The 22,316-nt window shown below is 36.9% G+C and overlaps 2 protein-coding genes across 2 annotated transcripts in view; one reads left to right on the top strand and one right to left on the bottom strand.

Moving 5' to 3' along the window:
• Window positions 1-1,647: 1,647 nt before the first annotated feature.
• LOC129273618 (uncharacterized) lies at window positions 1,648-15,526 on the top strand. Its single transcript, XM_054910682.2, has 3 exons — window positions 1,648-2,188; window positions 7,349-8,141; window positions 12,606-15,526. The coding sequence occupies exons 2-3, from the start codon at window positions 7,819-7,821 to the stop codon at window positions 12,901-12,903; spliced, it is 621 nt and encodes a 206-aa protein (XP_054766657.1). The 5' UTR covers window positions 1,648-2,188; window positions 7,349-7,818; the 3' UTR covers window positions 12,904-15,526.
• A 1,154-nt stretch (window positions 15,527-16,680) lies between these two features.
• The window catches only part of LOC129273619 (atrial natriuretic peptide receptor 1-like), a 79,406-nt gene continuing 73,770 nt past the window's right edge, over window positions 16,681-22,316 (bottom strand). Inside the window, exon 19 of the mRNA XM_054910684.2 lies at window positions 16,681-22,112. Within this exon, the coding sequence (XP_054766659.2) occupies window positions 21,404-22,112 (709 nt within the window). The 3' untranslated portion in view covers window positions 16,681-21,403. The remainder of the gene's footprint in view (window positions 22,113-22,316) is intronic.

Genomic DNA, 22,316 nt, shown 5'->3' on the forward strand with positions numbered 1-22,316 from the left:
CGACCGTAAATAGCAATAATGATAATAATGATGATAATAATATTGATAATAATAAAAATTATCATAATTATTTATAATATTTGCAATTGTTCGTCCAGTTCAAATCTTAGGTTGATCTGCTGTCCCAGTCCAACTTTCGACAAAAGCCTCTCAGCTCTCCATTGTGATTTCAATCGCATTTTCAAAGGAATCGATGCGTTGTAGAGAGTGTCTCCGTATAAATGTGAAAACTCTCTATTGGCGTAGAGAGAGAGAGAGAGAGAGAGGGAGAGTAACCACAAATGAATAGCCAACCAAGACATACAAAACATTCGAGTACAAACATTCACACGCCTCGTTATTTATTTATGAATTCATATACTTTTAAAGCACGTTGTTGATTCGTTTTTTATAAGGATCATTTACCGACACCCCCTCTACCTTTTCTCTTATCAACCTTTAATTTATTAGGATTTTCTTTTCTCTGTTTCTCGTGTCTTATTCGTTCTATCCCTTTGCCATTTTCTCTCCGTTTGTACATAAGATTCTTTAATTTGTATCTAAGTCATGAGGGTTTGCTTTTTTTCAAAATATTACTTTTCAGGCAACCGTCCTGCGTTTTACTATTTTATTTTTCGTTAGCTTAGTCAGATTAATTTCTGTTAGATTGCTACTGTTTATATTCAGTTCTTTTTTTTTTAATACTAAATTTCATGTTTATTGTTGTACTTTTATGTTTGACGTCACTATATTTATCTATCTAATATATTGAACTATCTTTTCTGTAATTTCATGAGATTTTTCGTCATGGCACCGGAGAGGCTACCCTCTGCCATAGTTCCACCCCAATGGCGGACCCAGGGGGAAAGCAAAGCCGGCCCGTGCCCCCATTGAGAGGCACAATTAAAATTTGTAATGTAAAAATGCCGTTGAAACAAAAGTATGCCCCCCCCCCTTTTGAAAGTGAAGACCTTTTTTTTTTTGCTTGTCAAATTTTCCTCGGGAAAATGTCCTTATTTTTGTTGAAAGCCCTTTTTTCTGCTTGTCAAATTTTTCCTCGGGAAAATGTGCCCCCCCTTTGGAAAATCCTGGATCCGCCCCTGTTCCACCCCACCCCCGGGATCACCGCCCATGAGCATGGGTGCGCCCGTTAAACGTTCCGGAAATATCAAAATGTTCTCAACATCCAGTGAGCTGCATGGGTAAAATGTTAAGTGTATGCAGAGGGCGCTACATGGATACACGGGCAATTTGAAAGTGATGGAATGAAATTTCAAGAGAGAGAAAGAGAGCAAGATATAAGACCAAAGAAGAAGTTCGTACCTCCATGTTTTCATCTGAATTTCTCTATTTTCATCTTGTCACCCCTTACTGAAAATAATCTCCTACTCTGATGTCTTATAACAGCTCTTTTGAAGTTGGATCCGTAGGAAAGGACTCATCGCCGTATACGTAATTTTTTAGGTCTAATCATAAAGCCATTTTGGCGGGGTTAACCTCAGTCGTTGTCATACACCCCCAACATCTAGGTCTGCCATTGAATCCATGAATACAATTCATTTACATCTGACATTTTACAGTTAGCACAATTTATGAGGCGTGTCATGCTCAAATCAATTCAGCTAATATTTTTCGATATTTGTGTGAATGAAATTACAGATTTAGCCCATCCCGTAATTCATTACCTTCATTCTAAATACACATCAAGACCATTAAGAATCTAACAACGAACTTAACCCCCTTGGGGTTGCTTGCTTTCCATTTTCTCACTTTTATATGGAATCATTCATTCTCGCTTCGCCTCTATGATTTTTCAGTCGACATAAGATTTTTTTTCTTTTTTCACCACGCATTTTTCGCCTATTCATCGAGTATTTATTCTATGTGCGGTCTGAAAAGGTAAATTATGGTTCTCAAAGGGGTGTGCGTTTGGTGCCGAAATGCATATTATGTGCACAGTGTGGTGACGATCTGACTGGGTAGGGCAATATAGATCTGTCAGAACACAATCAGGACTAGTCAAGAGCGGAATATGTACGTGGGCTTACCCTCGACAGTTCCGAAGAGCCATTCTTGTTTCGTGAAGTCAGAACTGAATATATTTTGTCTAGTTGTATCTAAATAAGATATTGTGCATGAATGTATCAAACAACAACGAGTCGCCCGGTATTTTCTGGAATTATTCAGGTCTGTCTCGGACACAATCGAGGTAAGAGAATCATCTGGGGTGTTTTATGAAGCAATTAGTCAGTGATTATCACTCGTAAGTTCTGTACCAATCAGACGCAAGGGTTTCGATAGCTTATAACAATTTTGTTAGTGGAAATCACTGACTATATTTGTTCAATGAAACTGTACCCCTGTGCGATATAATACGCCGATGAAGTTATATCGGGCTCGTTAGTAATAGATAAATATCATATATTATGTACAGTGTGTATAACGTCACGATTACCTTATCATGGTTGATAATGATAGGTAATATGATGTCATCAAGGCAATGACTAGGCCTACTCTTCCATTTTCCCTAAGACATAGAATGGCTAAAATGTCATTTTGATAGTTTTACTTCAAATTGTATTTTTCTTTCATGAGGACATAAAACAATGTGCTACCTGCGGATTACTTTTATTACTGCCATAGTGGAATATATATTTAGGGTAAAACCACAAATCCCTGATAATTATAAGTACATGGCCTATGGGAAAGTTGTCCCTACCACTTGTCATAATTTACTAACCCAGTTTCCATTTTGAAATTTACAGTCTTAGGGATCTCAATCTTAAAGCAGCTATATTTTTCTTAATGCTTGTCCGATTTCATTAAAGCTTTCGCCATTATGTATTACTTATTTTTCTTCTCTCTCACACAACATTATTTTTAAAACCAAAGTTCGAGTTTCATTTTAACGACGTTTAGGCTTCGCGTTTGGTTAGCACGCATATGCTACGGGTTGCCCCTATTCATATTGACTCCAAACAGTTTCCAAGGTTGACGTTCTTGAAAGAGAAGGGCTTTGAAATCGGCTTATGATGTTGATGTACGGCCATGCCCTTTGAGGACAATGCTTGCTCTCAATCATGCAGAAACTGGCCTATTGGCGCCAGACAGTTAGAGCACTGCAAGCTTTTGACTAGTATAGTCCAGTCACTTTACATCTCACTTCATATAGGTCACTGGCCATGAATCGTTTTATAACTGAATTCGGAAATGATTGTTATCGCAAAGATTTTCATAGAAAGTATGGACAATTGAAGATTGCAGTACCATAATAATAATTTAAAGTATTTCTATTCACGTACAAACTGGCGATGATAGATATTTTTAAATCCTAGTTATGGTTTATCAAAAAAAAAATGTTCCAAGCAATAATGTTTGTGTCCGTTTTTAGCTGTTTGTTTGCGCGTTGTTGATTGGTTTTTCCGGGAGGAATTGATAATATGATAACTTAATTCAAAGAGCGAATTAATAAACTCTTTAAACACTTTTTCTTATTGCCCTTCTTTTTGAGGGGCAAGGGACAGAGTATGAGATATATACCTTCGCTAAATGCCTTATTCATGCTTTCGAAGTCTTCTTGTTTACGAAGAACTTATTAGGTCTATACCGAATTCCCCCTTCATATTGCAATATCTACAGTACCTTTACTTTCATGTACGATATTCACGTAATAAGAGATTGCGTACCTAAATTTGTCTTCCAAATATCATAAATAATAACCATTGTCATTTAAGCATTATTGTCACGTATGTGATGTAAATATGGCACGATGATATTAATGATCCCTAAACAAATACATTTCATAGATAAACCCTATTGATATCAGTCGATGTGACATCTATTCGCCCCAGTAAAATCATTTTATTGCTCCATTGTATGAGTCAGAACCTATTTCAATTTCAGCTACTGGAATTTTATCGAGCTAATAAATCGCTCATGTTTACCTGCCTAATGTTACACCCCATTACATCCACCACCCCTTCCGGTTATATTTGACGACATTTTGATTTGCCAAATATAAATGTTCATGGCTTCAATGGCAAATATACAACACGCGAGTCGTAGTACCCCATTATCCAGCTATGCAAAATGGTTTGCATATTGATTAATCTCTAAATTTGATTAGTTTATACCTGTAATTACGTTTTTCTAACAAAAGGTTATGTGAGAAAACTGCTGTACTGCACCCGAAACCGACCGTGAATTTGAAGGTTGATTTTCATTGTAGAAGGAGGGAAAAATGGAACCTGTTTTTTGACAATTGTATTGAGACTTAGGAGGAAATACCTGATGATCTGCCTACCAAAACAAAAAGAACAATGGGCCCTTTTTCAGAAGGAAAGAGTCGTTTGACTGTCATTGTCGCAATTACACTCTAAAGTTTGAAGAAGAAAAAAACAGGTGGGCTTAAAGGAAGTTTACTGTTCATTTCGAAGGGAAGTCTATTCTCTTTCAGTTTTTGCAAAAATTGAAAAGGGTGATATCTCATGATTATCTTTTTTCCCTACATGTATAAGCTACTAGAGTCAGGTTCTTGATTCGTATATTGATTTCTTCTATTTCAATAATGATGTGAAATTTGGTTCCACGATCCAAGCAAGATTCGAGATTCGTTTTAAATGTTTGTTTGACGACTTGAATATATATATATAAATATATATATATATATATATATATATTTTTTTTTTTTAAACAAGTGCACACCAAGTTACCAATAATGCCTATAGCATTTCCATTTATTTGAAAGCAGGATAAAAGAGCATTGCACCTTAAATGCTTTGCTCACAGGCATAGGTGCCGCGGTCGGGGTTCGAACCCCTGACTTTTTATGTATAGCCAGGCGCCTTAGACCACTCGGCCACGGCACCTCCGTCATTGAATATATAGTATTATCTGCATATGGATATAGAAATGTGCCTTTACTGACCTCTAATCTCCATGGTTGTTGATACTAAAATAAATGTTCTGTGTGTATTGATCTTGGCTGTATATGACTTTCCTCCTGGGGTTAAATACATTCCAATTGCTCTAGAACATATTATGTCAGTGAGAAAGCAAAACGACCGATCTGATTACTAGGGTGGGCAATGTATGCATAGCTGGATTGTGTAAAATTCGTAACAAAAAATATACGTTATTTTAAACATATTTAGGGGCAGCATACAGTTTGCCCTCCGCAACCCACACTCAATTATTGTAGCCATTCGTCAAAGTTTCATGCTCTTCACCCCCCCCCCACCGGGTCTTCAACATTATATATCTTTCAATGTCTTCAAGCCTAGTCTTTTTTTTAATCATAAATTCATTTATAAATAAAGAACATGACGATATTGACAGAAGCTTCATTTCATTTGAAAGTGCCGTATTAAAACAAGAACTTAAAACTTACATTCACTCCATCAGTCATAATAATATAGGGGTAATAATATTAGCAGGGCCCGCTGGGAGAACAGTTTTCAGAACTGAAGTGGCTTCCCTGGATAAATACACCTATATCATTATTTTCAGTTTCATTCCCATGATGCTTATCTCCGACGTGGCATTTAAATGCATTGATTCAGACCATTAGTATAACTGTTTAAAATTCACAGATTTTGGATTAGATACGTTTACGCTTGATCAGGCGCCATGACGATTTGACTGATTGCCTCTCCTTTGTTGTTTGGTTATAAATTCATCTAAATTCATTTTTATTTTTCATTCTCTCACGAAAACGCATATCTGTAGAGACTATTTGTGGGTTAAAACCATGGAAAGCCCAAAAATGCCCACGTTCTGATACGCAGGAATTTAAAATAAATCCAAGAGGACTGTAGTCTGTAGTCTGACTGTAGGCCAATACGAATTTTGGATTTAGTTTTATTCCTAAAGATTCATTTTTAAATCTCAAATGATTTAAATTCGAATCCCCCGGCTTTATAAAATAAATTCTTAGGAGTAAAACTAAATCTAGAATTTGATTGGTCCCTAACTATAGTCCAATTGGTCCATATGGTAGGCGGGGTGATCCCAATTTGATATTAAAAGTAGTGAAAAAAATATAAAAGAAAAGCAAAATTATAAAGGAAGAAAAATGAGAAGAAAATAGAACACAGAATAAAGAAGAGCAACAAGGGGAGTAAAAGTCGTTTAATTTTATATTACCCCCTCCTATCAAAATACCCTGACGCCGCCCCTGTTATGAATTCATGATTTTTATATGTATGCAAAAAAACATTAAGCTTTTATGTAAGGTATTTATGTAAAGAATTTCCCTGGTGAAACCATGGGATTTAAAACTGTCAAGTCAAACCTCTATTCCGGATTAGGACCATCAATTTCATATTTCCCTCCTCTCATCCACACCCACATCCACCCCCATGCACCCTTACAGACACCCGGGGGAGCGTTTCATGAAAGGACTTGTCGGACGTTTTATCCGACAAGTCCCATTTTATCCGACAGTTACCATAGTAACAGTACCTCTCAGCCAATCAACATCAGAGAAAGATGTCAGATCTGACAACTTGTCGGATGAAAATGTTGATGAAACACTCCCCCGAACCCTCACATCCTACACAGAAATCTCATACGCGCGTACACAGACATACCAAAGCACACCCACACATTCGCTTACACATCATAACACACACACACACGCGCACATTTTTATCATATTTTATAATGCTTATGTTTTAAATTATAGACTTATATGATTTTTTGTATCGTTGTCATTTTATCAAATGAGATAATTTGGATTACTTTGTTTCATTACGATATGAAACATCAAGTTATGCAGTTTTCAATACCACATTGCATATTGTACATGGAATCAGCCTCTGACTGATATTGATATACTCAAAGAAAATGATGATTATATGCATGACCTGGAAAATAGCTACCAGGTTTATGCGTCATTTCGCAATTGAAATTACTTTGTTTGCATACCATATCAGCTTTATCTGATAGCGGGCGAAGCTTTGATAAATCTAGGAGTGAATTTATTTTCCTTGTTTTACTTCACAGTCGAGGTAAGTGATAGGGCACACTTATTTTTCTCGCTAGTATTGGAGGTCTCTTTTATTATAACATTTCTTTTTTTCTTACCGTTTCTCTAATTCAAATATGAAAAATTGTTTTGTATTTTTTTCTTTGGGTGTCCAGCCAATCCGGCCTCGCCATACTCCCCTCTAATCATTATTTTGGTATCCGATTTTGATGTAAAAAAAATATATAATTTTAATTTATATTCTCTCTCCTATGTTCACCACCCTCCTACCCCCTCTCTCTCTACCCCTCTCTCACTTACTCCGTTTCGTTTGTACCCTTTCTGTCTCTCTACCTGTCTCTCTCTCCGTCTCCCTCTCTTTCTCTATCTCTCTTTATGCAGGTTTTCATGATACCAGCGTTCTGTACACACAATACCACACGTTGCGTATGAATGCACAAGCGAGTGTGAAGGCCACAGGACTGACATGAAAAATTGTAGTTTCTCTTTATATTCCATGAAAAACACTGAGCATTTGGAGAAAATAAATGGATAAAGCCAAACGATGACCATTGAATGTATATACGCTGTGGAAAGAGACTAGAATTTTTTAAGTGTGACAACATGCTGGTGATGCTCGAGGACGAAGTCGTTTGCTGCAGGTCTTTCTGCTTGTAACTAGGAAATAGCCAACCAAATTGGTGATCATCGAAGGCTACTATTTCAAAAATATCAAATTTATCATCTAGACGACAATATAAATGGTAAAGTTTTACTTCCATTCATAAATTCCCCCAAATAAAACCAAAAAATAGGTGTTCAAAAGACATTTGATTTTCGCTGATTCAAGGAAAACCGATCACTTCTTGAAGATGGGTTCTTCATCAGTGCCTCTCGTCCTGTACATCTTCGTCAAGTCCAGCGTCCAGGACACTCGCCAGAGGATACACGAGAACGTCCAGAACATTGCCATAGCGTTCCCAAAGGTGGACTTTCGTGTCCATCGGATGGGGTCAGACAGGGTCTTCGATGACATGTTAGATCTGTTCCTCAAGGGTCTCAGTGAGAGTGATATCTGCAGGCTACAGGGTATCATTGTCAACGGCTTTGGTCAGAACCCGACGGGTGCTCTGGGAGACAAGGAATTCAGTGGTGCCTTCTTCAAGATGGTACTTCTTGCCATGTTGAGGAGAAGGTAGGTCCTTGATCCTCATTTACCCTCTTCCTTCCCCACCCCCCAAAAGTAACACAATGAAAAACTGATTTTCAAATTCAAGAATGGTTACACTTTTATGAATGGGAGAAGGATTTTGTCATGATGATTATTCATATGATTTCTCAGACGAAATAATGTTTAAGGCAAAGACTCCTCCAATAAAAGTTATATTTTGAATGTGTATGGCTTGAGTAAAGTTTAAAGTGTATGGGTCATGTAAAAAAAGGTGATAATCGTGGTTCGTTAAAATATGTCTAGGGCATAATCAAGTACTCGATGTTAAGATATGTTATTAATTCAAGCTTGAAGAATGAACCAGAGTCAATAATCCAGTAGTTACTGTCGAAATAGGCCTCCTATTTTTGTTTTGTTGCAAAACACATATGCCACGTTGATAAGTTATCTAAAAACAAGGAGACCCGAAGTGATTCACCTATTATATGTGTTGTTCACTCAACTTTTGATCAAAATAACCAATGGCATTGGAAGCTCTTGTTCATTTCCCACTTAGGTGAGTGTCATATGTGCACCTTTGTACTAATTTTACAGGTGCGACCCATTAGAAAGAAAGCACCTTGACGAGGGCAACTTTGCACCTTTCAATACAAGTAGGTGCTTCCACCACTCCACCGGAGCGACATTGGTGAAAGTTCCAAGTTGAACCTATATTCCTTTAAATGTTTCATGTATCATGTACATCAATGGATATACATACGTAATTGTGTATTTTACTCTGGAGTTTAAAAGTTGAGAGATCGAGGGACAATGTCCAAACTCTTTTTTTTTTGCGTTGACTGGGACAAAAGGAGAACTCGTCCGTCTTTGTTGGTAGGGTCAATACAAATATTGCCAATCTGTGAAATCCGATTTGATTCGACAATCGTTTCTTCCGTCCGTGTCTGATTTAAAGTGGATTTTGGAGTGGATTAGCAAACAGTCTTGGGAATACTGGTATTATGATGCTCTCTATATTCAATTCTTTTTAATACGCTATTGTGTGTTATGTGCATTGTAAAGAGTCTTGAAGTGGATAGGGAGTGGGAAAATGGATGTTTACATGAAGAGGCAGAATGCAAGCTTTCTTTCTTACCATTTGTAATATTATTGATTTTGACCCGAAGATGTTCAACAAACTATTTCGTAAAAAGATATACATTCGGTTGCTGGTTGAAACACCATTACATGTAAAAAAATATTAATTTGGATAAGATTCTCAAGATATTGTATATGTCTCTCTTGTTTCGTACCCATTCTCGATTTCTCTATACTCTCATCTTAATAGTACCCCGACCGCCTTTATAGTGTTGGACTATCCATTCCAACACTAAACGACTTCTGCACCATCTTCCACCCTTTTCCTTGTAGAAAAAAATGGAACCTATTAATCCATATCGTGCATGTTACATTTCTTGTAACGCATGAATCCACCCTTTGAAGCACAACATGCATGGCTCCTTCCGAGAATTTCCACCAATGTGTTACCTGTCTTCGCCTCAAGAAAGGAATACTATTATTCACCAAATTCTTGTTGAACTGTTGTGTTACCAATAAAACATTCGTTTTATATTTCACTTGTGGGTGGATGGCACACAAACCGTGATAGTCATGAAAATAGAAAAAAAAAATCAAATATTGAAAAATCGTCATGGAAACACAATTCGCAACTATTATATGATTTGATTTGAATAATAATTTGAAATAATCTACAGGTCATTTATTCGTAAATTTGCATGTATTCAAAGACACATGTATCACTTTAGTTATATTTCGATGAAAAAAAATGATATTAATAAAACATACACAATAAATTATGGCATGAGCTCTCTAATAAGATACATCATGCGTATCATTGGGTAAAAAATCAACACAACACTCTTAAAAATCATTAACGTGAAAATAAGTTGCACTCACAACTTCAATTCGTTCAACTTTGGGTTGATGTTGATGTAACTTTGCTCGAACTCTCAAACTTCACTGTACATGTTGCACACGTATACAACGCTTTCATTCTTATACAGTGTTATAGCAAACTGAAATACACGGGGCGGCGCCAGGGTTCTTTGATTAGAGGGCAAGATCGCATCATTTTTCCCCCTCTCAACTGATAATTATAGGGCGGGGTTAATATAAAACAGCCTAGATCGGCTCTATCTGGTATTTTATTCTTCTTTCTTCATTCTTACTTTTCCGTCTCTTAGAAAAAAACGGAGGGGCGCTCACACCCATGCCTACACACCTGTAGCACCGCCCCTGCAAATCAGCATTGACATGACGCGAAATGTCCAATATTTGCTTTAGACAAGAATGCTGCGAGTAAAGTGCAAAGTTTATATTATTTAAAGTCAGGAGGACTGTTTTTGTTTCCGAAGTTTGACGAGGAGTTTTGTCATACCAGTCAATGTCAGTTCATCTATGATGATGAGTCTATAACAATAGCCATATTTATTTTTCTTTATTATGACCGCAGTGTGACGAAATGAATTTTTACCGTGAGTGCATAGAGACCAACACGTCAGCTGTGTATGTAGGAACTGTAGTCTATTGCATTTTATGTTCAGCTACTGCATGCGAATGTGTGTATATTAATCTTCAGACTATGGCAATGGCAAATATTGATGTAACTATCAATTGCAAATATCAATATTGACCAAAATATTTTGTCACAAATTAGAAAACATATCTATTTTCATGATTTTTTTGTAACGGGAAATTTAAGGAAACATAAATAAAAAAAAGACCACAAAATTAACATCTTTCAACAACTGTATATTTATTGTAGGCTTTAAAAAAATAAGCAAAGACGGTAGTATAATTCGAAAACATCGATAGTGTCGCCTGATTTTGGGATCGGACTCCACCATTAGAACTGTCTGATAGGCCAAAAGTTTTGATGGGGTTGGGCATGGCACGTGCTAGTCAAAATTCCTGAAATTAAAAAATAAACCGAATTGTGATATATAGGCCTATATTACAATATTCAGTAAATAATGCCGAATTGTACTTCTCCTTTTCCCTTTCCATTTCTTTCTGTTCATTTCTTCTTTTTTTAGGGGGGGGGGGGCTGGTGTGGACATTTTGGGAGGGCAGGTGCTCCAGAAGCCCCCCCCCCCAATACATATACGCCAGTATACAAGTTTTAGAATATCGTAAAATACGTCGTTTCATGATATGTGTTTACATGGTTATTCCTTCCTTTTGGGTCACTCTTTTATTAAAGAAGCTTTTGTATTTCTTATGAAGATGATTAAAGGCCAACACTTGGACAATTGGACATTTTATAATAAACATCACCAAGGTCTTTTTTAAATCTATGCTATCTCTTTGTATTGAGGGTATCGACCTTGTAAGCCTTTTAATACTTTGTTGTATTTTCCTAAGTTGCTCCTCGACTCATTGCTTTCAATACAGCCCCAGACTATTCTATTCACTATATCGTTAAACCACCGACAAGGGAGGGTGATAATCGCAAATGGCTTAACTGACTGACGAAAGTTTAATCCTCTTCAGACAATAAGTGAAATTAGAATATATACATGTAGTTTGGCTATACACTCAGTAAAATTGACCCCAGACCGACAGATTTTAATACGTTATTTTCATTTTTCAAGTCAAATATAGAGTAACAACATAAGTCTCATAAGCAAATTATACAATGACTGAAACAAGTATTGTCACAGAATTATACAGTTGTACGAACGATCATTGAGAAAGGAAAGTATATCAAATTGCAATGAAGAACATGTAACTAGTCTCTAATACAGATTAAAATCCATAAGAATCTGAAACGATAATAGAGAAAGCAAGATGAAAATAAAACAGGTAGAATGAGTCCACCATCCCCACGAAATCCGACCCTCCCCTTTAAATCAAATCTTTCTTCCTTCTTTTTTTTTTTCTTTTTGAAAATAAAAACTATTATCATTGCACGAAATATATCATCGATGGTTTTGGAGTTAGTTTATATAGTTGGTGTTACTGAGCATTAAGAACCGCCAAACATTATGTTGGCTTCATTGTTCTAGCTCAAATTGAAAATTTAATGCAATACAACAATCCGAGTTACCCTTTTATTATAGCTTATTTTTCGTTAATTTTGACCCTTAAGTTTCTTTTTCGAATTCAACGACTTAACGAGATTTCGATAATGTCAAGTTAGAAAAACACAAATAAACTGAATAAAAAGATATTCGCAGTTAAGTCGTGATGCAATGAATTTACGTAAAGACTACCCTGTCTACATATCGGGTCTTCACCATCCCAATTTGAATCTGACTTTTGTGTCCAAACACTGTAAGTCGACATGTATAGGTAGACTTAACATGATATCTCTCCATCTCGTCAAGTAAAATGCAATTAAGAAGCTCACTTACATACAATAAATTGTCTGATCTCGCTAACAAATATTTTTTTATTCTCTCCTCCTGTTTTAACTCATCCTCCCAGATCAAATTCTTCACAACGGATTGCCGTTGTGTGTGCACAGAGTTTCAGCCACACTTTCACCCAGCATGCCGACTCGATCCCTGCACAAACCTCCGAAGTCTTCCAGCTCATCCCGCTGACCACCAGCTACCAGCCTTACCAGGTCAAAACCGATTCGATACCACGACCGATCGGATTATCCGTCGACATCCAGAAACTGGTCGGTCACGTGTTCCAGTCCCCCTGCGCCAACGTCTTCCAACGGCACAACGAAACGATGCACGGAGTTAGCTCGATTGTGAGGAGTGCCCACTTCTAATGCTTATTGCTTTGATATTTTTTTAAAGGTTGTCCGTGTTGATGGTTGCAAGCAAGTTATTTTCTTCAGTTAAATGGCGTCATGAGGCTAAGTGTGACATATACATGTCCAGAGCCCTAGCTGGCTTTGTCGCTAACTTAATTACACTCGGTCACACCACGACATAAGCCTACATCGGCATTTGCCTGACATAGCAATTATATGTCATGTTGCCTTTCCACCAACCATACAGTCCCAAACCGATCAATTCTGTTTTACGTTTTTCGGTTTGGATCGGTTTGGGCATAGACCTACTAGTTCCATGGTTTGTGTGACAATACTGGTATGTTCGTTTTGAACACACAATACGAAGCATCATGGCTTTCTGGCTATGGTAACTAACCGTGACTTAATATAGGTGAAAAGACAAATGGCGGAAGAACGTATGGTCTTTGACCTTTGAAAAAAAAGCATCTCCGAATCGCAGCATCTCCTATAAACTTGTTTCTGTAAATCCAACCAAAAATAGTCTTATTTTTCAAATTTATTTCAATGGATCTATTTCCATGACTTCTTTTCTCGGCATGGTTGGGACTACTGTAACTGCGATATTATTTGACCTTTGCTGACAGTAATCGTGGTAATTCCATTGGCGATTAGCCATTTTGTCTTTGCCATTAATTTTGAAATAATTGTGGAGATCTTCGGTAATGATATAGCTAATGATGTTGTGTAATCACGACTTGTATTATCATGTTATTTTGAGTCAACTTTACAACTCGAAGTCAAGATATCTCCCTGCAATTTTTAGTATATGAAGTAGTACAAATTATAGAAGGAATTTAGTGATTTAGTTGATTAAGAATTTTGTTGTTTTATGATAATATCTCAATGTCCATCGGATTTGGCGGATGAAAGCACAATTTAGTGAGGCGTCGCCTTTTATCCGGATGGTATAAGTACAAATCTGCAAGATGTCTTTTAATCCTTAACTGTAGGAGGGATTATAGGGAGTAAGGTATTTTTAGATTGATTGGAATATATAAACTTCAAAATTTGCACCCTAAATAGGAGTCCGTTGCCAATGTTCTGGCCAAGGGAACAATTTTTAAATAGTGGGTGCTGGGGTATTTATCAGGGGATTTTCGTCAAAAAGAAATATGTTGACAAAAATGACAAAAATTTGTCCCAAATCTCTGTCATTTGGGAACAATAACTTTATTTTTTTGCTTGTCAACCTGATTCCCAGGGCGTGCTACCTATGGTGAATAACATGCGCAGAATCTCCACTTCACACATGCAGGGCTATGTTTTGTTTTGGAAATATTTTCGCACCGATTAAGGTACACTACAGTGCGTATCAAAAAAAAAGTTTACAGTTTGAAAAAGCCCTGGGAATTAAAAAATATACAACATGTGGGTAATTTTTTCACATATAATCTTGGGTTCGGGTCTCATCTATCTAATGAAATTAAAAGTTTTGACAGAATGTTACACTTGAGTGAGCACTGTCCATTTTTGTAGAGCTCGCAGAGATCTGTTTGCGCAGAAATGCTCGTTTTCACGCTGTGTAAAGGGGAAAGGGCGAAATCAAACTTACCCTGCGAAACATTTCTCATCCATTTCCCTTGCACTTTTAGTCAATTGAAATAAAACGTATACATTCAAGCATTTTGTAACAATTTTGCCACCCAAATTGAAATTTCAACACTTAGTAAGCACAACCTTTACCCTTTTTTTTGTGCCAGCTGGATCCGAGGACATAACTGAATCTGAACAAAAGTTTATATCAGACATCTCCAGCATTTTTTCACTAAGTTTGTATCATTTAAAGTGGGTTTACATTTCATTTTTCATTTAATACTTGTTTCTCCACACTTTTCCCAAGCTTGACAATGATTAACAAAATGAAAATGAAGCCTAAGCCATTTCATGTAAATCACAGCTCAGTGCTAAAGCAAATATCGTCACGATGGCCTCGGTGTGTGGGGGAGTGGGGTGGGGCGCAATGCACTCTTCGAAGTGTTTTGGGCAAGGAAACAACTTAAAAAAGGTAGAATATATCATAAAATCAATTTTACTAGCTAAATTCCACGTGTTCTTCATGATTAAGGTCTACTTTTATTCGCATAACTATTTCAAAGTTCTGCGCAAATCATTTTTTCACTAACTTGTCAAAAGTAAGTGGTGCTCACTCAAGCGGAAATATTTTTTGACAGTTATATCGTCATTTGCTTAAATGGATATGTACCAATGTTCAAATGTGGAAAAATCTTCAGGATATTACAAATATATAATTTTACAGGATTTTTTCTAAGTGTAATTTTTTTTAATACGCACTGTAGAGTATGTGGGCATTTCCGAGTGCGAAGAATTACATACGGTCGCAGCTTATTTATTAAGGGTGCAAGACTGCACACCGAAAAGGGTGCTGATATTGTAACATTTGCAAAGTTGTTGTACATCTATGAATGCTTTATAAGGTACATTATAATACGTATTAGTATAGCTCGGTTTAATGAAAGTACTGAAGATGTATTTATTTACATGAATAATATGTAAAAGATATAGCTTATTTTTGTGTAGTTAATTAAACTATTTAAAGAGAAAAGTTAATAACATCATTTACTTCTTGAAATAAGAATTATATTTATTATATAAGGAAAGGAAAGAGAGAGAGAGAGATAAAGAAAGAGAAGAAACAAACAAAGAAAGGAAGGAAGAAAGAAAGAATTAAAAAAACAAAAAGAAAGAAAGAAAAAAGAAAGAAAGAATAAAAAAAAAAAAAAAGAAAGAAAGAGAGAGTTGAGGAGGCATCCATTGACATAAACAAGACTATGAGATGGGCGTAGGATAGTGCCGATTGTGTGCTATGAAAATGAATTTATTGAAATTATCTTAACATACAGAGAGAATAATTGTTTATACAAATTTAAGAAAAGAATTTCCTGGTAAGAAGCTACAGGTCGATCAAGATTGATCACGACTGATAAAAGAATCTAATCATTGCGTCGATAGTTTATTCGAGGGAAATACTGGGGCGTATCTTGTTTGGGCAAGGGGCACGTGCCATCAGGGCACATTTAGCAAGCGTAGAAAGGAAGAAAATGGAATAAATTTAAAAGAGTAAATTAAAAGCCAAACGAGCAACTTTTAGCGCAAGCCACTGTTTTCGATGTCGGAATGCAATTGAAACACACGTTCCGATTTGGGCACTGCTCATCACCGTGTTCCATGATATTTCAGAGCCCCGTTGCATAAAAGTTACCATTATATGGTAACTTTGCCATCAAATGGTAACTACCATGGTAACGGTGTTCAGCAGCCAATCAAAATCATGGATTTCATGCAAGTTTCCATTAAATGGCAAATTAAAATTAGTAAGTTACCATAATGGTAACTTTTACGCAACGGGGCCCAGAAAGACATTTCACGATCACAAAAAAGGCCAACTATACGTTTGGCAAATTTTCAACACGTGTAAGAGCAATTCGGTTTGTGGTCAATCGACATCTGATTCAATCTCCGACATTTATCTCCGTTAAGAAAAAAATCGAAATGATAAGTTTGGTTGAATAACAAACAACAAGACAAAACTTTAATTACCAGAAACAATACTTTAATTCTGGCATAATTACGACACGGTGTCTTTTGAGGGGGAGGAGGTACAATTCCCGTTTCCCCCATTTCAAGTCGTTTTAAAGTTATTCTTAAGCTATGCCTTGCTTCATGGAAAATCACAACCTCTCGATATACGGGGTTTTTGAAAGCCAACAAACAAAACAAGACTTGATTTAGTACAATATAAAATGGTTTGGAATTTATTGGTGCAAGAGTACACTTCCTTTTTATATATTACTCCACATATCATGTATTTATAATAAAATAGAATTGTACAAAGGACATCTAAAATGAAGACCCCATTATACATATATTTTTCTTTAAATCAATTTAAACATCATAACCATTCTACACGCTTTAACAGTAGGCATAACGATAAGTATACGAAAATCTGTCATTTATGTACGGTTTAACAAAGAATAAAAGAACACTATATACTTTTGAAGTCAGCTATATACTTCACCATTTTGATATAGTTAGAATGTTGTAGATGGCATTCTTTACAAAGACAAATAACGGGCTAATACACCATAATGTGAACTCCGTAACCTTTGAAAAAAAATCGTTAAATCAAATTTAAACACATTGCATGCGGACATGATTTATCAGAAGACTTGGAATTATAAAATCTATTTCCAGTTTGATTGATGTCCTTTTCCCCATGATATTATGTCTGTAATAGTTCTATAAGGTATAACCCGAACAGAAATCGAGCACTCCCTCCCCGCCCCGGACGAAGACACAACTCTCTTTTTATTGTTTAATTCTTTAAAAAAAAATCTCCTTAAACAAATTTCATTCTTAATCTAATTTTCTTGAAAAAACAACAAAATTTTATAAAAAGTGATTGTTTTAAACAATGCTCGGCTCTAATATTGCAACATATAGCTCAAAATATTGACAAACAATTTTATTATATTATACATCATTGGTTGAAAACACGTGGTGCTTGTGTATAGTTATATACGCTATCTGATTATGAAAAACAATTCAAAGTGATTTGGCAAGTAACATACAAAAAATGATTACAATATCTTTTGGGGAAAGTGAATAATATAATCTTTAATCTGCTTTCAGCATTAGTAATATCATGCTACAGTCACACACAAGAAATCGACTCCTGGGCCCCATCTTACAAAGAGTTACGATTGATCCGGTCAATCACAACTATGGAAAGCCATCAACGTTTTCTTCAAGACATTGTTTTCTTCAAGATATTTGCACAATATCTTTTGTAAACATAAAGAAGCACTCTGAAATTTCAAGGAAACAATGAATGTATGAATATACATCATATCTATACAATATTTTAAACAAACACGTGCTTTATGTTGACGTTGCTGGCTTTCCATAGCTGTGGATGATTGGGTCAATTTAAAGTAACTCTTTGTAGGGACGCGGCCCAGGGGCCCGTAACACAAAACATAACAATCATCGCAGAATATTTTTTAACGATTGATGGCATTGACTACAATGTATAATTGATCGTAAAAATCAAGCGTACGACTAATCGCTAACCTTTGTGTTACGGGACCCACATGATCAACACTTTATCCGAAGGACATATCAACGATCGGTTTGGAACGCTTCTCGTTGCTGTCGTTCAATAGATTTAAATGTTGTTCCAAAGGCAAATTTATCACCGATGACCGCAATCTCACAACTGGTAAATATTCTTTTTGATATATCGAATGCTTCACAACATGGACCATAATAATCTGCAATTATAACTTTGACTTAAATACTCATATAATCCTCGTTTTGACAATAATGTAGGGTTCTGTACCCGATTTGTGACAACTAATTTCTTAACTGGCACGTGAAATGAAACAACTAAATTGTTTGACGAATGTCGAGCTGATTCTTTATTATTGCACATAATTCACATAGATTATACACTATTAAGGCACACTTTATAAACATGTTTTCTAACTGTATACCGGCTAATATAAATTAAAACCACGGTATGTGGCTTACTCTCTTCCCAACTTTTATTCTTTTTAAAGAGCACACTGAAAATCAATATTATCAGGAAAAGAACGTGAAAAGGGGAAATGCGAAGTGTCAAACGTAGACTTCACTTTATTATGCTTGCTTGTCATAATTCATTGGTTTTAAATTTGCGAGAATGTCCCTTTCTGTATCGACTTAAAGTATAAAAGCTGGATAATTTACCCCGTAACATAATATTCATACATGAATTAATCCGTGGTGAATTCAACAAGAAAAGTAATTAGAAAATTAATTATCACCTGTTTATGAACCAGAAATTTACCAACGGAATAAAAGGAAAAGACTACAACTCGGGTTAAACTGCTGGACAACAACACAGTGTCACACAGTTTGGGTCGTGTGGTCTAGTGATTGGAGCATTAGACTCATAACCGTTAGGTTGTGAGTTCGAATCCCCGGTCTGCCGTTGTCTCCACTGTGGAAAAACGACGTGAGAGTAATGGACCAGTTCGTAGTTACTCATGGACAATTTTCGGTCAAATGACCTTTCATTTCTTTCATTATGATAGGCAGATTTCAAAGCAAAATATTACGTAAGCTTGCCTTACATAGCAGGATGAAGAACTTGAATACACCAGGTGACTAGAATAGCACACCAATGAACACTGATGGGCACTAATGAAGGTATTTGTTGCATTCCTACTTTGAATGCATATCATAGCATGTTGCACAATGTACTTGGCAAACTGTGAAAACCAGTCGTTCGTGGACGCGTTGTTTTTTTGTGTGGATGTAAATGAAAACCACAATTCAAAAGAATATATGAATAATCAAGACATCAAAGTTGGTGCTTATCTCATTAGATTTTAAACCACCATGTCACTTTAGTACAAATGACCTTCCTCTGATCATGCGTAGAATCTTTTGATCATGCGCAGAAAGGAACTACGAACTGGCTTATTCCTGTCGTATGTATAACGGTTGTAAGTTTGACTGATTAACTTAGACGTAAAATGTTTCATAGGTGATTGGTAATGTAATGTATGTATCTTAGGACTAAACCAGCAAAAAGTTGTCCTGCCGAGTTCCTACGAGAGTTACCATAACAGTGTGAAGTCGTGATTCACAACACTATCAAAATGCTAAAAAAAAATAATGTGATTTCACATTGTTTCCCACACTGTCATGACTGTAAACACACTGTATGACACTGTGTTCTACCCAGCTAGCACAGTTGCACCCCGTCCCAACCATTCAAATATAATGTCAGGCAAGGTTGAAAGAAAGTCCCTGCCAAAAAGTCGACACCCAAGAAGGCGACCAAGAAGGCGGTAGCCAAGAAGCCGAAGGCTTCGAACCCCAAGAAGGTATGATAACCAATAAATCACTGACGGAGGCAAATAGGAACACTCACGAGTCGGCATATTTTATAGCCGTTGTTGTTTTATATTTAAATTGTCACATTTGGTTGCCTGGTCAAGGGTTTGGACTAAATTGAGTTGATGCGTTTCATGTCATGCATGTCGAACGTTGTCATGGTTGTGCTACTTTGGTTGTCTTATATACATTTTGAACGTGGGTTTCTGTTTTGTTTAGTTTAGTTTAGAGTTGTCCTGTATATATTAATGTAGTTTTATTTGGATCTGTCCGCACAGTTAATTGTCTTTTGATGTCGTCTTACGAACGGGAGGTGGTGGGTTCGATCCTCGGCCGAGTCATACCAAAGACTTATAAAAATGGGACCTTCTGCCTTCTTGCGCTCAGCATTTATATTGGAGAAGGGTAATAACATATCAAGTTATGCAGGGCCAACTGGTAGAGCAGTTTCCTTACTGAAGTGGCTACCCTGGGTTAATAAAATGTTATTATTATCATTATTATTATCAAGTTGAAGGACCGTTTCTCTATGGAGATATCCCGGGAGATATGCTGTATCGTTTTGTCCTATGTCCTGCATGTAGCCATCGTCTGGATATTTTCCGTTGTGGTGGTTGTCATGTTGTCGCAAGAGCTACCCTAAAGCTCAGAAGTCCTGTTGTCTCTATGGTAATGGTGACAGGTAATGCTGTAGTCTCTACAACCAAACCGATTACACACCGATCAAAGCTCTCACGTTATTTCCAATGACATATCATCAGTCCGTTTGGAGTCCGTTTGTTTGGTGTGAATGCCACATGCATGACAAGAAGGTGTAGTCCTGACACTTTCCACTGTTTAGGCGATTGGGAAAGGTGGGAGCTATTAGGGTTGGGTGAATACCCCTTCTTGATAGTGGTTTGCGATACTTCTTTTTATACATCACTGTTATATAAGCTACCATCTCCATTCACTTTGTCTTAATTCACATTTTCAAGGCATAACAACGATAATAGTCCATTATGATTATATTGCAAATACACACACTGAGAAAATACATAGTAAACACACACGTGGTAATACTACCAAAAATATCAACTTTGACCAGTATATAAAAATATACAACACTCTACGGTACTTTATTCAGCATGTAATCGTGAGCACTTCGGGTTTTTGATCAAAGCAGGTCTATTAGTACATTCCAGAAAGATATCAAGATATCTATCAATATCTGTATAAAACATTATCTTGCTCTAAGATGTCACTATCTTGGACAGAGAGGCAGGATGGTCTGTACAAAGAAAGAGTGATTTTACCTGTGGCCTGCTATTTTACTCTATAGGTGGATAGAACCCTTCCATCCATTTGCGCAATCGTGTCTAACATGTCTGCAATGGTTAATTCTAGGGATAAAAATGTGTAGTAACTTTCACTATTTTTGCAGGGTTAGTGCATGCTAAATATAACAACACCGAAGTCCACCTGTCTAGTTTTGGGAAACCTTGATAAATTGCACATTTGAAATCCTTTGATGATGTGTTTCAAACCAATGTCATCTTGGTCCAAACTTTGGTCCGAACTCCGACAAGGGTCATGCCTTCGAAACACTAGCCTTGCTTGGTGAGCCACTGGAATGAAGTGTAATTGCTGTTTTCCGTTTCGCAGGGGATAAATAATTGTTATTTTCTGTCCGTGTACCAGACCGCAAACTCCGTCGTCTTCTGTTTCCTTCGGATGAAGGCGAGACACTTTTGCCCTGAGGAATAGGCGACAGAGAATGTTTTGGACTCGTTACACAATGAGTTCCTTCCCCTTCCTCTATAACGGTTCCCCTCGGGTCCATAACCGGATTGTCATAACCGCCTTCCTCCTCGGTTTCTATCCCGATCGCGGACGAAAGATCATCCGTGACAAACGGCGGGCGGACACCACTACCAGCCGAATGTTTGTCCATTATTGTTTCCGGGTGTTCATCAGCTAAACGTACTGGTGCGCGTATGCCTTTCAGAGGCGTAACGGATCGACTGAAACGCATGCTACCTTGACCACCGTCTGTCCAACTTCCGGTGCTGATCGGGCGGGAATCAGCCTCGCTCACGAACTGGTCATCGGTGTTTCCTGTAACGGGCATATGCGGAGATGTCGATTCTCGCTTCTCTGCGATTGTAGATGGGCGGGGTTGGTTGTCTATTTTGTTCATGTCTTCTTCTACGAGGCGGTCCTCCGGGATGTCATAGGCGTCTGACATTCTATGTGACGGCGAAAGAAGGCTGTCTTGACTTATCATTGTGTCCGTAGATCTAAAGGAGAAGAGAACATTGCAAAGTATAAGCCACAAACGAATGTAGTAGGTGTGTCCTTTGACAGATTATCTTATTTGCTTCAGATTACTTTATGGTATCAGTGCCAACGAAATATGCTAAACCTGAAGTGGCTTATTATTTCTGATCAAAAGGAAGAATATCATGTTGTGTTTGAAATACAATTTAAGACATGTTGATAAA

The sequence above is a fragment of the Lytechinus pictus genome, chromosome 12, assembly GCF_037042905.1.
Source record: "Lytechinus pictus isolate F3 Inbred chromosome 12, Lp3.0, whole genome shotgun sequence".
Lineage (NCBI taxonomy): Eukaryota > Metazoa > Echinodermata > Echinoidea > Temnopleuroida > Toxopneustidae > Lytechinus > Lytechinus pictus.